The 17,877-nt window shown below is 34.6% G+C and overlaps 1 protein-coding gene and 1 non-coding gene across 2 annotated transcripts; both read right to left on the minus strand.

Annotated features, from left to right (window-relative positions):
• Positions 1 to 1,759: 1,759 nt before the first annotated feature.
• Positions 1,760 to 15,164, minus strand: LOC123914491 (callose synthase 5). Its single transcript, XM_045965688.1, has 42 exons — positions 14,931 to 15,164; positions 14,656 to 14,756; positions 13,419 to 13,540; positions 12,707 to 12,803; positions 12,493 to 12,603; positions 12,274 to 12,402; positions 12,096 to 12,188; positions 11,886 to 11,977; positions 11,643 to 11,769; positions 11,363 to 11,500; positions 11,193 to 11,269; positions 11,005 to 11,083; positions 10,784 to 10,912; positions 10,585 to 10,699; positions 10,136 to 10,470; positions 9,816 to 9,868; positions 9,654 to 9,714; positions 9,489 to 9,570; positions 9,361 to 9,410; positions 9,183 to 9,269; positions 8,926 to 9,051; positions 8,745 to 8,839; positions 8,529 to 8,613; positions 8,281 to 8,441; positions 7,676 to 7,799; positions 7,476 to 7,570; positions 7,272 to 7,389; positions 6,951 to 7,102; positions 6,228 to 6,337; positions 6,020 to 6,145; positions 5,869 to 5,937; positions 5,442 to 5,631; positions 5,232 to 5,343; positions 5,029 to 5,148; positions 4,806 to 4,921; positions 4,641 to 4,724; positions 4,234 to 4,346; positions 3,926 to 4,155; positions 2,958 to 3,755; positions 2,801 to 2,851; positions 2,514 to 2,699; positions 1,760 to 2,289 (listed from the first exon to the last, which is right to left on the minus strand). Exons 1-42 carry the CDS (start codon positions 15,115 to 15,117, stop codon positions 2,053 to 2,055), a joined length of 5,763 nt encoding a protein of 1,920 aa, XP_045821644.1. The 5' UTR covers positions 15,118 to 15,164; the 3' UTR covers positions 1,760 to 2,052.
• On the minus strand, positions 5,861 to 5,940 carry LOC123919213. The gene has a single exon (XR_006813124.1). It is a non-coding gene; the product is annotated as a small nucleolar RNA J33 (small nucleolar RNA).
• Positions 15,165 to 17,877: the final 2,713 nt, after the last annotated feature.

A 17,877-nucleotide genomic window follows, 5' to 3' on the forward strand; every position in this document is an offset into this window, starting at 1 on the left:
TTTTAACGCAAATTTTAGAATTTCATTCAACTGAGTATTAAAATGATGAAATTGAAAATAAATTATGACTCCCTCCATTTTAAAATGGTCGCATTAGTAAAAAAGACACAACAAAATAATTTGATAAAAGACATTTTTTTATTTTAATAATTACATGTGTGTAAAATTCTTAAACGAAATGGGTTAAGGAGGATGTGAAATCATCATCTGGACTAACTAAGCTGACTGAACATCTATAACAAATTTGTCATTTTATATATTTATAATCATTTTTTTTGACAAAATATTTATAATTAAATATATAATTAAATTTTAAACATAAAATTTCCTTATTCAAAACTTTGAGACATAAAATCCTAACTTAGAATGTTTTATAATTACTCCCGAGCTTAACTCAGTTGGTAGGGACATCGTATATATTATGTAGAAGTTGGGGTTCGAACTCCGAACACTCAACTTATTCATCTTTAAGGTGAAATTTCTAGTCACCGGACTTAATTAATTTCCACTTATTCAAAAAAAAAAAAATCTTATAATTAATTTTCATTTTGCATCAATCAATGAGTTGTTGACTTTATAATAGTCGCATCCCAATTTTTATTGTTGAAATTATAATCAGTGTTGATTAATAAATTGAAGCTTATATGCAATAATCAAATTAAACTTCCAATTGGATAAACATATACTATCATATCTATCTAGCTGTCTACAAAAATCAAATTAAAATTCCAATTGTGTAAACATATATCTCTCTAGCTGTCTCCCTCACACAAGGCACATACCATCAATATAATATAACACCACCCCTAAGAAGGACATGTTTGGTTGTATTGTATATTCAGAAATTGTATATTAGTATATGGAATTGAATCTCTCAAATCTATTTTCATGTAAATCTCTCTCAACAATAAAATCCAGCTGTCAGATTAATAAACTACTGCTGTTTTGAGACCTTGCTTGTTGAACAGGGAAAGCATTGCCTCATTCCAATTTCTTAGTGTTTGCTTCTACTTTTAATTTCTTCTTTTCTTGCACATCCTTTGCTTCAGCCTTAATTTAAACACGATTCTGCTTTCTTTTTTAATTGTGTTGTTAAGGCATGAAACATTACATTACATAACGTTAAATACAAGATAAATAAATTAATGAACCACTCTCTCTCTCTCTGCATACTACATGAGTTAGTAGCTGGCACCACTTTTTTTTTATGGGTCATGCTAAACAGTATCCTTGGGGCACTCTTTAAGCATTCTATTTAAGGAAATTATTTATTCAAAAAGTAAAACATTTCAATTTTCAATGCATTGACTTTACACATTTTCATAAACATTTCACAAAAACTTACTATTTAAGATGCTTAAAGTGTGTCGGGGAAACTGTTTAGCATTTTCCTATTACTATTATTTTAGGAGTATGATTTAAAATTTATTCACTTTTAATGTGTAAATATTTTACACACATGCATCCAATTGCATATAACTATGTATTGAGCTCAACATTTGATTAATTTTTGGTTTATCTCACATGTTCATCAAGACCTTAGGTAAAAGCAGTTTTGAATAAAGTCTAACTAAGAATCATTTGAGTTTGCTCTGAAGATAAATAAAGTCTAACTAATAATCGTTCCAAATAATATCCAAACAGCTCGACATTAGCTTAATCTCATCAACCACTTTAGCTCGCTAAATATTTGATTATATTGAAAATTTTACTTCACTAAATTTAGTATGAATGTGGCGAAGGGATAGAGAAAGTGTGTCAAGTTTGAGTATCATAGTCTAGTCAATAGTGGTAAAGAATCGAACAAAATTTGATATTCAATTAATCAGTTTTCACATGGGAAAAGGAGAATAAGAATGATGGGAGAGGTTGGATACAGTTTATTACACTTACGACATCGTTCTCTCTCTCTCTCTCATCACTATTTAAGATCTCAATACACTGGCTGGAAGAATTATTCTATTGGAAAGCACAGACCAGTTTTTCTTCAACCTGTATGCTGCAGAGGTAGTAGAGTTAGGACTAAGCTGAATGCTGCAAAAATGTTTTGATTCAGTTTTGCTTATGCTTCTTGCCACCAGCGAGAATGCGCTGGATTTGAAGTCCTCTACTGAATGCTTGGTTGAATAGCAGCCTAGTTTGGAATTCTGAAACAAATGGAAACCATGCCAATATGGCCACTGGTGCAAATATAACCACTGCCATAAGGTATTCATAGCCCCTTGCTAAAGCTTTAACTGATCCCCACATTCCAATGGCCTTCACCAAAGGCCTGCATGCTTGTGCTATCTGCACGATAAAACAGCACACCAGTCAGAAAGAAGAGACTTAATCGCATGAATGAAGAAAGAGATTTAAGTTACTTGACTTTGAGATCTTATATCAAGAGAAATGATTGATTGGCAATTTCTATGATGAAGAACGAAAAATATGATCAAGCTCGAAGGTGGTTAGTGGCGACTAACAATGAGACATATAAAGCAAACAAAAGGTGATGATTGATAAACAAGTACCTGTATAATTGCCCATGCTGTTGGCAAAAAGGCCAAGAGACTGGCAAAGATGTCACTAGTAGTGAGGCTAAGCAGAGTAAACATTAAGGTCATGGAAACAATGGCTCCAATAAACAGACACAATTTGAGAAGACGGAACATCAACTGGAAATCTGCACTGAACTTCTTTCTACCCATGGACATAATCTGCAGTTTCAGATGCCACCAATTAATAAAGTTACTATCAGGTATATGCAGAAAAAAAATGCTTCTATTCATAATGAACTTTTTGATCCCCAAATACCAACCTTCAAGATAATCATGACGGCTAGTATTACTATCCAGGAAAGAGCATAAACCTGAAGAGAAAATGAATGTCAGGAAAGTCTGTAGGGGGGGGGGGGGGGGGGGGGGGGGTATTTGACATGACAGCCTGAATAAAATTAAGGTAGCATGCAAAATTACCATGATGGTCTTGTCACCTCTGGCTACATTGAGATGATACACAATCCCATACTGATAGATAAAGAAACGGAAGGAAAGAAGAATCTCACAAATCCGCCCCACAATGCCAGTGTGCTGCAGATGCTCCTGTTCCTCATTCCACCACGACTCCCAACTCTTGTTTGCAGCAATACCAATACCACCTCGATTACTCATCCATTTATTCATATCATCCCAGTCCTCAACTATCTTCTGCCACTCAAATCCTGATGGATTGAAAAGGAAAGGAGCAAACAACCAAGAACAAACCAAAAACCACATTGACCATGAGAGAAGAGCGTATGCAGTTGACTCAGGTGCTGCTGCTCCATAAATCTTATAACAAATGAGCAACATTGTGAGTTCCATCCCTTTGACGAAGTGACTCCTAGAGTACATCCTGTAATTGTCTGCAAACTTTTCATGGCGGACGACAAACCCACGCCCAGTTGCTCTGTACTTTGCCCCTCCATGCAAGAGAGTGCGCCCAAAATAGTGCATTTTCGTTCCAAGCGAGAAAGTGAAGAAAACAGGTGCGAGCTGCAACTGCATTATTATGAAATCACCTAGAGCAGTTCTGAACCCTCTCTCTAGTCCAATTTCCATGACCATGGGCAAAGTCATCAGAAGTCCTATTTGGACAAGTGATTGTGAAGCTAATGCTGCCTTTAATGTATCATCTCCCCTTCTCTTAGCAAACTTCATTATTGCAGCCTCAAACCCACTTAGTGACAGGTACAGTTTGCCATATAGGAAAGCATAAGACGTAAGGACAACAACCTGTGAATCAGAAAAACAAAGATTTATTGCGATATGCAGAATTACTCATTTGATTTTCTGTTGGTCTCATTTTAATAACAAATTTTTGAGCAATAATGATAATAATTCTAATTGTATCTATAAAAACAGTAAGTATTGTTTTGCTTTATCCTAAATGCATTAACCATTACCATTGAGCTGGTATAAAATCCAATGGTTGTAAAGTAAAATGATAGCATGCGGAAAAAGTCAAAACGGTGTCCCAGCCTGTAGATATCTCTGCTTAGTATTTGCTCTCCATTACCACAAGCCACCTTTGCTTCAAAAAGAGAGATCTGATTGAGCCCAACATCTCTACCCTTTCCAACTTGAATGTATTCATGATGAGTAATATTTCCACGTCGTAGTGTTGAGTTGAATCCTGCATATGATAAGGCATGAGATATGGAGGAAAACATATCAAATATCAATGGTAACAATGATGTTTCATGAATGTTACCGGCAAAAATATCCTCGCTCAAATGGATGACTCGAGAAGCCTTACTAATTCCTCCACGGGTAATATGGAAAATTCTATCAAAAACGTCTGGATGACCATAGTGAAATCGTACCCTAGAATTCCACAAATCCATCATTAGCCAGAAAATGTACCCATGCACTATATCCATTCTAATGATTTATTTCTTGCAACAGTAGCAGAAGAGATGGAGAAAAATTCAATAGTTAATATACAAGCAAGTGGGAAGAAGAAAGCATATAAGTTGAGCTTTGAAAGAAGGTTTTTATATCTATTGCATGAATTTATATTTTTAAAAATCACTGCTTTATGTTAAGACAACAATGTCTTAACTCTTAAGTCAAACAAGTACTTGTATGTCAACTATGTCATGAAATCACTAAACTTACTTCAGGGGTCTTGCAAGAACTCTTTGACCAATTGTGACAAAGCTTGTTTCTTGATTTGACATAAACCAAGCCAAGGAAGAAACACTGTAGCAAGTAATAGAATTAAGTAAAATGGAAACTTAACATGACAAATTCTCTCTGTATGTAGAATTGAAGTCATCAGACCTGCCAGTGAAGATATGCTCACGAACACCTAATATAGTAGGTCGGCGCACTCCATGATCCTCATTAAATTCCTCCAGAAGGTTACGCATTTTCAAAGCTTCTTCCAAGTAATTATCCTAGAAGAAATTTATATTACACCATTTTAATAGGTAGACACCCAGTTTCAATCAGTTATAATTTCAAAGATTATGATTATTTTCTAACAAAACAAGTTTATGTTTACCTGGTTCATGTCAATAGTCTGAAGAGCTTCTCCTCTAGTAAAAATGATTGCATGGTTTTGATTTTCAGGTTTCCCCTCTCCTAACTTCGCTGGACCTGGCAGTTTTATTCGGTATATTTCCTTCACAAAAAATAATAAAACCATAAGTTTCAAAGATATTAATTAGTAAATTAACTTTTTTCCTAACATCAATATGCATTTACTTGGTCATGATTGTCCACAGCTTTGACCAGTACAGAATAATAAACTTTTTGTACTTTTCCTCCTTCTCTTTCTTCAACCTCATCAATATATGCCACACGGAGTGAGGGATTGCTACATATGAAAAACCAGAAATTACATTCTTAAATCAAGTAACCATAAGCAATATATTGTACTTGAATTTGGTGCAATTTATTAATTGGAGAACATACTTAATCATCAAATTCAGGATGTCTGTTGCATGGCGGTCTCCACTACGCTTCTGATTCCCGTAATTCTGACAGGTAGCGATGTATGTGAATTTCATGTCAGCAACAGCCTCTAAACTGGCATATAGTGATCTGTGACTCTTTTTATCTTCCTCAGTTGGAACAGTAATAGCTTTATATCCCTCAAGTATCTCTGCCCACAAGATAACAGAAAACCATGTAATCATCTATTATTGGCAGATAGAACTACTCTTTTGTCGATCACCATGAAGAATAAAGTATGTAGATACTTGCACATAAGTGAAAGGTTATGTATTATACAGGGAGAAGGACGGAGATATGAAAAAACATCTAAATCACATGCTTGCCATTGCCACAGTACCTACTAGATTTAGCTAAATAAGCCGGAACAAAAATAAATTCTTCTTACCCTTTTCGTTAGCCATATCAAGAAAAGCCTGAAGCTTAAGAGCCCTCCGGTAGTACATCATTCCCCTAACTGCATTAATTTATAAGTATGATAGAAAATTTATTAATCGACCAACCCTTCTACAGGATGAAGAGGGAGAAGCAATCATTACCTGTCCTGCAAAGTGTTTGCCCACGTAATGAGGCCCAATGACGTAACTGCAATATATTCTCATCTCTTTCCCATACCTCACTATCTTTCTTACAATTAATTCGTTCCATGAAGTTATTCCACTCATCTGTTAAAATTACAACAGTTTAGCTCAGTTCTTTTTCTAATAGTAAAATACAGTCAAATTATATATTGTTAATTATACAAACCAGGGTATATCTTCTGCAGGTAATATATGATTGACACACCATCTTCATTTTCAACCTCAAGGTCATTCTTCGAGTAGACAGTCTCTTCACTGTAGTATGGAGTCATGACACTGCAACAATAAGCGAAAAACTAATAATAAGCACATGACATGTTAGGGAAGAATAAGGACAGCTAGAGCAGTTAGTTGATTAGTTTGTTAGAAGAGTTACTTTGATGAATAGGGAGAATTATGATAAAAAAATGATTTTGTGAACTTGATAGTGTGTTGACGGACAAATCGTTTGTGAAGGAGAAACCTTAGAAGAAAAGTCTCTCTCCAGAAAGGGGAGCCTTGGCTCAGGAATTGGAGTTGTTGCTATCTGAATGGGACGTTATAGGTTTGAGTCATGGAATCAACCTCTTGTAAATGAAAGGTAAGGTTATCAATGATAGAACAAAAATGGTTCCCTTCTCTTTCTTGGACCCTATCATGGATGGAGATTTTATAGGAGCAAATTTCCCTTTTATATAGCACATAAGATGTATAAATAAAAATAGCATTCTCTATCACATTTTAAGAAAAAGAAAATATGACCCTGAAGGCTATAGCTTCTACTAGTTTTGGGATGATATAGACAATTAATATAGTTAGTTTAATATCCAAAAGAAACGGTTGAAGTTCCTGCAGATATTGGCATATATCTTCATGGTCATGAGTTCTGTACAACAAACAAGCATCAGACCTGAACGAGAGCATTTTACGAACTCTAGGAGCACGGGGCATATTCATGAACAGCGAATTGGTAAAGAATGCAATTCTTCTGCGTGCTTCAAGGTTTGTTGGAACCTCAATGGCAGATTCCTTCACCGTCATCAGTAAGTGAAGACGTCTAATCTGAAATACGCATAATTATTGTAAGTTACAGGAGCATCTGTATAGTTTTCTTTTCATGTTGGAACATAAATTTTATCACGGAAGAAGAGAAGCATCGGGAAAGCTAATACTAATATAAATGATAAAAGTGTTAATGTTGTAATTTATTTATATTAATATAACTAATTACCTGTTCCTCCCATTGTGATGTAGCAACTGGAGGGAAGAGTACGGCCGGTTTTGCATCAGTACCAGCAAAAAGTTGCCTTCCAGAATCCTTGCTACTATGATTAAGTTCTGCTAATTCGCTGATGAACACAATGTGAAAAGCAAATGTTATTAAATTTCGTGAATGGATTTAAAATTCCAAATGTGTATAATTATGTTAACCAACCTGATTTCATTCACCACCATATCACGAGTAAACACTTCTAACATGTCTTGCAACAATACCACCACTCTGTCGCGCTTGGATGAATCTGCAACTTTCTGTAACCAAAAAGGACTGTGTAAGCTTCCAAATAGGATAGTTATAGATGGACCATTTAAGACTACAAAGGGATGATACAAATAGTTTTCTTACAAATGACTCACCAAAAGTTCCACAAGCTCCACAAATTTCTTGCAAAGGGAAGGCAAAAATCCCATTCGGAAATTTGTAAGAAGTGTATTTTTAGCGATGCTGTTATCAACTTCCTTAAAGATGACAGAGATTGTCCTGTTCCATCACAATGAATTCATAATTACTAATGATCATATGATATTTATAGCTTCAATTGTATAGGCTAATCAACAAAACAGCGCAAGGAACCTTAATGTAATTTGGAATGACCTCTATAATGCAATATGTAATTTTAATGTGGTTCAAACTAAAAAAGGATTATGCAAGTTAAGAATTTCATCCCTTATTTGTTTTGGGTTGTTAAGTGGTCCAGAAATACATTTTTATATAAACAGAAATATAATTTGTAAAGTAAATCACATCAAAAAAGGATAATGTTCATGAAATTCAATGGAAACAGCAAGAGCCACGTTTGTAGTATTTGTAAAAAAAGAGAAGCTGGGAAAGCAAAATCATGCTGGAACGCTAATAGAACTGGATCATAGTGGAAGCACAACCAAAGAAAACAGGCCTTTAGTGTGAAGTGTAAACTAGCAGATACAAACATCAACTGGAAAGATACTAAAAGCGACTGTACCTTTTTTCAGCTTCTCCGACCACTAAAGCTTTCAAAATATGTTGGAAAGATTCATAGCTTTCAATCACTGCACATTTCATATATTCGTCTCCACATATGCGTTTCCAAAGATCAGAGTCCCTTCCTCGAAATTGAGCTGCCATATCCAGTGCAATAGGAATCTGCAAAGTTCGACAGGGAGTCAAATATATGAACTGGTAACATACACGACTTTTAAAAATTGAATTATGCAGGGAGTCAATAGGAACCTTGCTTGCAAGCATAAATGGTGGCCATTGAATAATTTTTAGGCTAGGATCTGATGAGTAAGGAACCAACAAAAGATCCATCTCCCTGGAGTGATGCAAACATAGTTTAGTCCTCGATAGGTGATAAATGACAAATCAAAATATGGAGGAAAAATAGTAGAAGTTAGGGTTAAGGACAAAGAAAATAAACTAAAGAGTTTGACTATGAGGCCTTTCCTATCACTTATAATATCTTCCTCGCGGAAACTGCAAATAATTTCATTCCATAATTGGGCAAACTTAGCAGCTTCACTCCTTCTGTTTGCAGGAATCTATACAAACATTGAAACATGCATCAAGATAAATAGTTGCATTTAACTTACACTAGTAAGCAATGAAAATAAAATGCGACAGAAACCTCGGCAAATCGCTTTGCGAGGGAAAATCCCTTTCTCCTTTTTCTCTTGTCAGTAGGAACCAAGTAAGTGTTGAATGCACCAGGCAATGACTGAAACCGTGATCTTAGCATGGTCAGAGTGCGTATCTGTATAAGCATATAGACAACGACTGGCTGTTTAAAGATCATGACTTAAAAGTATTTTATCTTTCTGGTTCTATAAGAGTAATCCAATATTAAATTATTTGATATGAATTATAATGCAACGAAAAAATGACCTCTCCCAGACGATCGAAGGCTCCAAGAACACCTCCACACACAGTTGAGAAGATGGCATACCAAATTTGGGTGTCCATGAAATAAACCTGCATTCAAAATTTAAAAGATGTTATACTGAAAAAACTATCCCATACAAAAGAAAAGATTAATATATGTGAGGAAGCATAGTGCACACACCATAAGTACAGGAATCCAAAGTGAAGCAACTGCCCCAATATTATTTTGAGCTGCATAAACAGGAAATTTTAGATCAACAGAATTGACAGAAAGTCACAATTGAATAATTAAAAAGGAGAAGAAACTACCGTTCGGGAAAAATTCATGCCAACCATAATCAACATGTTTAATGCTCATTATGTCCTTAGTTGGCTTAACAAGAGGTTTGATCTGAACAGAGACAATAGTCAAAAGAGGCCCAACAACTTCACAAGACAATTTAGGAAAACAATTACCATATGTATAAAAATTACCTGGACAAAAAAGCTGAATGAAAATTTGGCAGCCAAAAGAAGCACCCAGAAAAGTGTGTACCTGAAATTTAAAATCCAATTTCGACGATTAAATTTTTTTAAACAAAAACACAAGAGCAAGCCTTAAATAACACCAATTACATATTGTTCTGTAAAACTCACTTAAGGAGAGCAAATTGACTCTCATGCATTCCTCGTCCGACATAGATTCTTGGCTGCATAGGGACAAATGATAATTCAGAAAATGAACAAATGACTGTCATAAATAATTAGAACTCTTGTCAGGGATTTTTCCATTCAGATAAAATTGATAAAAATTGGATCCAATTCCTTGATTTTTATGATCAGGTGGAGATATGCATTACTTTCATAATGTAAATAAGTATATTGGAAGCATCATACAAATAAAATAGTTTTAAACCATGATTATGAAGCGAAATAATCAAATGTGGGAGTAAATTGGGCAAGATTGCACAAAGTACCTGTGACCACCATAAGAGGAGTCTAATTATGTGCCAGTCTGAGTTTTCAATCCAACGCCTAAGCATTGGGAATAGAAAGAGAAAGGCTGCTAGTACATTTGGGATTAAATATACTGCAACTGCTAAGATATAATATGGTGGAATCCCTTTCATTTGATGAACAAAAGAAAGCAACTTCTTGACAAAATCTGGGGCACCGTCGAAGGAATGCACATAGAACACTGGAAGTATAATAACCCAAAAAAGACTAACAATGACTTTGAGAATATTTCTTAGCACATCAGTGAATCTCCAGCGATGATAGAAAGGAAAATTCAGAGACAGGTCCAAGATACCTACACCAAAGTCATATAATTTAAGTGTGTCATACTTTGAAGTCATATATTTGAGTCATATATTTACAGAATGATAAATATACAGAAACAAAGTCATATATTTGAGTGTCATACTTTGAAGTAAACGAAGAATGGCTGCTGTGATGAATATGCTAGAGAGTTTATATAGGACATCTTTCCGAAATATTTCTAACACTGAAATATCTCCCCAAGCAATTATGAACATCGCCTGTAACAAGAATGTTTTGGTCTTGTCAAAATACAATCAAGGGAGACATTGACATGACCATTTCCCTATGTTGAAAACAAATACCTGCAAACCCAGTAAATAAAAGGTCCAAAGACGATCAAAAGAGCGGAAGAGATTCCAGAATGACCGGGTCTCAACATAATTTGATTTGCCAGTTCTTGCGGATTTTTGATGAAGAACACCTTTTCTTGCCTGATATGAAATTTTATAAGTGTTGAATTGAATAAGCATTTTGTACTCAGGTAAGTAACTTCTGAAGATTGAATGTTGAACTGAGTAGATACCTGTTGCAAATTAAATGTAGATTTAAAAAATTCACCATCATCACGCATGGGCCATCCAAGAGAAAAGCAATCATGTGACCTGCAACAAAATGCATTGATTGCTAAATCAATAAATTGTCGATTAATGAAAGACAAACAATCCAGCAAAGTAGGATTCAATAAGAAATGAAACCAAAAGCCAAACTAACCAGAAATACTCATTTAGATCATCATAGTTGCACCAGGCTGAGTGAGGAGCCGTACCATTTCTGCTCTTATCAGCTTCCTGTATTAATTAACTGATTATAACTCATCACTGAGTAGAAAGGTACCTGAAGTGAGCTAACAACGTCCACAAGAGCAAAAAAGAAAATCATACCGTTTGAATGACTCTGTATATAGGAGCTACAACCCTGCGCAAGAATGCCTCATCTTCACCACCATAAGAAGGTTTGATGTTTTCACCGGTAACAATGCTGACATTTCCAGCCAATAAACCATGAAGTTCATATGCCATCTGAAGTTAGAGTTAAACATTATTCATGCATGCAGACATTATTAATATATACTATTTCTCATAATAAAAAAAAGGAGTTGCATTTCATATGCGAAGATAATCAAGCTCGAGATACTGTGAAATATATGAAAACACTGCTCACATTGTGAAATATGTAGCATAGACACTCCGGCATGAAGCGAAGATTGGATGCTTCGCCCCATATGAGAAGATACAAGCTCATATAAAGCAACTTCCTCTGCTGTATATTTTCCTGACCTTGAGGAAGTCTGTTTGAAATAAACAAGCTAACCATTTTTAGCATAAAATTTCTAATTCATTCTTTAAAATTTGACGAGGAAAAATTACACAGATTTTTGCTGAATGAAATACTGTCATATCTCACCGTAAACTATGTTTCCGTCCCAAAAATTTGCACCATGTCTTGTAATTCTTAAAGAGGTCATTCATAACTGAATTAACTGCGCGGTCATCAAGCTGCAATTGTGGGAAAGAACAGTGGAATATAACTATAAAGTCAAAATATACAGGCTACCCTGATAACTAATATTACTGTTTTGCCAAATGCAGGACGATGTAAGAGACAGCTAAGTACCTTGTTGAGAGGCTCAGGTTTGGGATATAGCCTTATATGATTATTAGCAAGAAGCAGAATCAAATGCTCTCTCTGGTTCCTAACGTTGTCTTTCTGAGGGTCGAAAAAATAACAATTTGTTAGTTACAATCATAATCTTTCTCCTATGCTGCTTCTATTTGGGTGCAAAAAAACATGCCTGGAACCCAAAAATGGCTCTGAGCCAATCAAGCAGATCCAATTCTCCTGTTCTCTGGCGAGTTTGCTCGAATGCACTAGGCCAGTTCAAGCCACGGGTGTTCCAGAGTGCAGAAACAGCCGCCTTAATCTATTAAAAACGTAAACAAAGGCAAGGAAATGAGTGTAATTAATTAAAAACACAAAACAGACTCCACATGAATCATGGCAGAAATGATACCTCTTCAAGCTGCATAATAGGCTGGGAAGCCCCGGCAGAATCCAATGGAAGAATGTTAAAAGGTGCATAAATTTCTGTCTTTTCCTGGACATCTCTAGCAGCTGCAATAATCTGAATACACAACAAAATTCAACAATGATACTCAAGCCTCCAAAATATAAATGCCGAGAGAAAATCAACGCAGCAACTACGCAATTTTCAGATAATGACTAACCTCAGGAGCAACTTCTTCGACTTTCTCAGTCTTGTTAACAGCACAAAGCACTTCAAAAAGCACACCAGCAGTCTGGTAAGCTTTACCAAGCTGTGCTCTGCAAAAGAATATCAAGGACTAACCAGTTAATCACATTCACATCCATCCATCTTTATGACGATTCACACAGCATAAATTAATGTTTGGATTCACTTTTTGTTTCCAAAAGTGATTCTCGATTAGAATTGGGCCCTGTTTATTTCAGATTTTCTAAAAAATAAAAATAAAAAACTATTTTTCCCAAAAAAAATCACTTTTTTTTTTTATTTTACTCGTTTTTGTTTCAAATTTTTTAAAAAATCATTTTTTTCTTCAAAATGAAAAGCTATTTTCAATAGCTTTCTTCAAAATCTATTTTTTTGAAAACCATTTTCTAAAAATTTATATTTTTATGATTGTAAACAAACATATAATAGCTTTAGATTTTTTTCAAAACAAATCATTTTTTTTAATGCTTAAACAAACAGGCCCATGAACTCGTCTCTAGAACTGATTCTGACTTGAAGCTAGAATTTGTAACTTTTGACTTTAAACGTGATTATTACACTCAAATTTATTGTTCAGCTCATTTTCACATATCCAAACATTAATTATTTAACGATAAACTCGTTTTTAACTAAAATCAATATCGTCTCATTTCATCGAACAGTATTAGTATGATAAATGTATGTACCTGTCTGCCTGCTCTCCTTGATCAAGTGCCTTGACATAATTCTCGTAATATTGCTGATAATAAACTTGAATTTCCCTTGCATCTGTCTTCTTAGTACGAGCTTCCAAACTCGTTGCATTGTCCTACAATTCCCAAAATAGAGAAATTAATTGAATTGAATGAATGAATCGATGAATTTAATTAATTTTTCAGGTGATGCAAAATCAGTTATTTGTTGAAACGAACCAAATGATTTCATCATTTTCAAAAATGATTTCCCAATTCAAACCTATTCGTCAAATTTTGTACTGAAAAGGATGATGACTGTGATAGCGCAAACCGCAAAGCGACATGTATCGTGTTTTCCCGGGGAAACTAATTCAACCAATATCATTTTTTTTCCCATTTTATCCCTCGCAAGCAATTTTCTGACGGCTTAATTTAATATTTAAAAAAATAAATAAATTAAATTAGTCCTGACATTTTATATTGGAAATAAATTAGTCCTTCTATTTATAATAACTAAATAAGCGACTAATTTTTCCTTAGTATGAAAATTTTATGGACTAATTTGGAATTTTCGGTTCCAAAACTTTGATGATTAAGGTTTTTACACATTGGTTAAAAATTTGTTCAATTGATGTATATTTATATCAATATATCTTTGATTTTATTACTAATTGTTTTGAAATTTTCATTTTTCATTTTTCATTTTTTCTTTTGGTATATAAATTTACATTTTTCAATGTAAGAAGTATAAATAAAAAATTAAAAAATTAAAATTATTAGTTATGTGTAAGAGCAAAATTGAAAAAGAAAAATCAATTCTATCTTAAATTTGTAAACACTCATAGTTGTGGAACACAAATAAAATAAGAATAAATAGAGTTTGGTTATAAAGAATTTGAATCCTCTAAAATGGGCAAAATGTAAAGTGAAAAAATAAATGACCATAGTGAATCACTACTCACTAGCGATTATTTTAGAGGATTCAGATCCAGTTATAAATGGAGTAAAATTAAGGAAACACTAGTATGATTCTTGTCCAACCACGAGGCTCATAAACTAAACTACTAACATGTTATAGCAGGTTTTGTTTGTGTTATTAGTTGCAATAATAATATTAAAAAACTTCAACCGATAATAATGCTATTAAATTGAATTATCAATACTCTTCTAAAAAATGTTAAGCACCCAAAAAAGCAAACATATATTATGCATGCATTGAGAAAGAGTAGATGATATATTGCGCACGTACCCTCTCCAATCGCTGCAACAAAAGTGTTTTAAACTGCCTCACACCACGCCCACTTGAACTTTGATCCAATCGGTGTGCCTTTTCAAACGCATAAAATCGACCTTCCAAAATACAAACAAATTAGCTTCACCATGCATGCAAACACTAAATACTCAAAAATTAGTATTAATACAGAGACAACTGATTAAACAAAAATTGATGTATCTGAATCAACTTTTATTAACTCAGTTGTCTCTTATAAAAAAAAAAGAAGGAGAAAGTATTAATTAACATACATAGGTAGGCAACCCTAGGACGATCGCTTTCAATCTCATTGGCAACACGGAGAATGGGCGTAATCGAGGCGAGTGATGAAGGAACAACAACGTCATGGTCGAAAACCTCCATCGAGAAGGTGGTCATTGCGGCGCTTCTCGACGGTCGTCGAGTTAGCATCTGGTTTGCCGGTTCGAGATTCGACATTTCTGCCGACTCTCTCCAGACTACCACCTACCTCTCCCTTCAAACTCTCCCCGTTCTACCTGCACGTACACAACAACAATGACAATTCAAATGCACGTTTAATTAATCAAATTTTGCTTCAATAATGTGTATTAATTTGATGATGATGTAGCTACCTTGTGAATAACTGAAAATTGAAAACCAAAAATGTGAAAGGAGAGAAGAGATCAAAAATGGAATTTGGTTTCAGAAGATGTGTGTGAGAGTGTATCTTAGGGTGCAAGAAAAAGAGGAAAGAGAGAGAAAGAAGCGGGAATAACCGAACATCATGAGAGATTGAGGAAGGAATAGGTGACATGTGGCAAAATGACAGATGGATTATTAGATGCTTTTAAGGAGGGAGAAGATTAAATGACCGGAAGAACATCATTTTCGGAGACAACCAAGAAACACATAAGAAAAGGGCAACAAATTCATCATGATGTTGAAACTATCAACATTGTTAGTTAGTTAGTTAGTTATTGTATGCTTCAAGGATTTTCTTTATGAAATTCAGCCATACTTTTTTTTTGGTATATGTTGTTTCATAGTCCGTTTTATTATTATTATTATTATTATTATTATTATTATTATATATTATTATTATTATTATTATTATGTTGCAATATGTATGTACGTAGTTACACACGGCCATTGGAACACAATATATTAATAAAAATGCTATGATTGTTTCAAATGTGTGCATTGCTATTGTTTCAAATGTGTAGCTCTATATTGAATTTGTGTTCATAATTTGTCTTCCTAATGCATATAGAGCTACACACATCTTAAGGTTTTAGATGAATGTGCGGTGTTAAAAGCCACTTATAAGTTATAAGATTGCTCAATGTCTATAATGTGTTGATCTAATCCAGTGAAGCTTCCCCTCACGGTCCAAGACAAACCTTCAAAACACCACCCACTCAACCCTAAATCAGCTCAAATAACAAAACAAAAAACTACTCCAAAAAAACCAATGAAACAACATATACCAAGAAGGAAATCTGTTACGTATAGAAACAAAAACACTTCACCATACTGTCGTCCTAACCTAGTCGAGAAACAACTCAGAAATCGAACCAGCACCAACCAAGCACCACCGAAATCAAAGCACAACAAACCACAGCCCACAGATAGTAACGATCTATTGCGCAAAACATTAATGCGGTTCCCATGACCATTCATAATATAGGCATGGTTCGATCTTCAACCTAGTAACACTCCAACGCCATGAAATTACCTTTATCTCCGCCAATTGACTAGGGTCCTTAAGAACATCATTGAAAATCTTATCATTCCTCGCCTTTCATAGTAACCATAAAGTCGCATCAATGGCGGAGCCAAGACACTGTGTCTGGAGTCCAAAAAAATTAATTTTTTTTTTTTGTATTTATATGAAGTAACAAACACAACTAAAACGCACACACACCACTTTAAGGTCTCAAATTTTAACCTAAATAAAAGTGTGCAACTTAAAAATATCGACATTTTCAGTTGAGCTAAGACTTATGAACAATTTTTTAACTCCAATTAACAAAAAATACAGATTACACGTTGAACAAAGAGAAAAAAATAATCTTGTACTGAACCCAACAAAAGAATTTTGATGGTGCAAATTTTTAATGTGAGGGGGTGCAAAATAGTAATAATATAGGACACATGTGCAATTAGTAAAGTTTCAGGGGGTGCAATCGCCCCTGCCACACCAATAACAATCCTTTTATGTGATTTACTTTTTTAAGAAGGACTTGATAAGAGAAAGATATCACCTTCAAAGGAGCCGGACTATGGCAAATATTCTTGAACACCATCGCTTGCAAACAAGACGTGTGTGAAGGGAACTTAACCCCCATCCACCCCACACAACGGGTAATGACTTCCACATATTTCACAATTAGTATCATCTTCCAAAAAGGTCTATCTTGTTGAATAATTTTCCAACGTCATTTCGCCAACAAACTCAGATTCACCACTCTAATTAATGTCTCTCACATCTAAATCGTCGTTACTCTTTTGGCACATTGTCGTCCACTTTATCCAACTAATCTTTCTAACTCCATTCACTCTTTCCCGTTCCCGAAGAAACTCTATCTGGATCTGAACCACTCTTTTTCCATACATGAATCGACATCTTCATGTAAGACAACAAAAGGATGGGAATTGAATTTAACATTGCGTTTATAACAACACAATTTTATCCCAAAAACTGATGAATTTATTTCCCCAACTATTCAACATACTTCGCAGAAGCTCAAGTAATTCCCATGTTGAAAGACGTCTAAGATTTGCTCCTACGTATTGATAGACCGAGATACTTAAAGGGAAGAACACCACGCTTACAAAAAGTGGCCGTCATAACCATAAACTCCTCCGGCACATTAATACTCATAACACTACTCTTCCAAAATTTGACTTTCAAACCCAACGACATTTCAAACCCTCTCAGAATAGCCTTAATGGTCCACAAATTGTGAATTGACCTTTCTCATATGCATAATGTACATTTGCATATTGCAAATGAGAGACTAGCTACAATACCTGAACGCCCAATTGAAAACCCAATAAACAGATTTAGTTCAAAGCAAATGTAATAGTTATTTGCAAACATGTGTTAGTGATGTGTTTAAAAGGAAAGCAATGCTTAGTAGAAAGGTATTTGGTTTGATTTTGCATGCCTTATTGGCCATTTTAAGAGAAGAGATGGTTGGTTATATCAAATGAGTGAAATTTAAAAGTAATTTG

This window comes from Trifolium pratense, linkage group LG3, assembly GCF_020283565.1.
Source record: "Trifolium pratense cultivar HEN17-A07 linkage group LG3, ARS_RC_1.1, whole genome shotgun sequence".
Taxonomy (NCBI): Eukaryota; Viridiplantae; Streptophyta; class Magnoliopsida; order Fabales; family Fabaceae; genus Trifolium; species Trifolium pratense.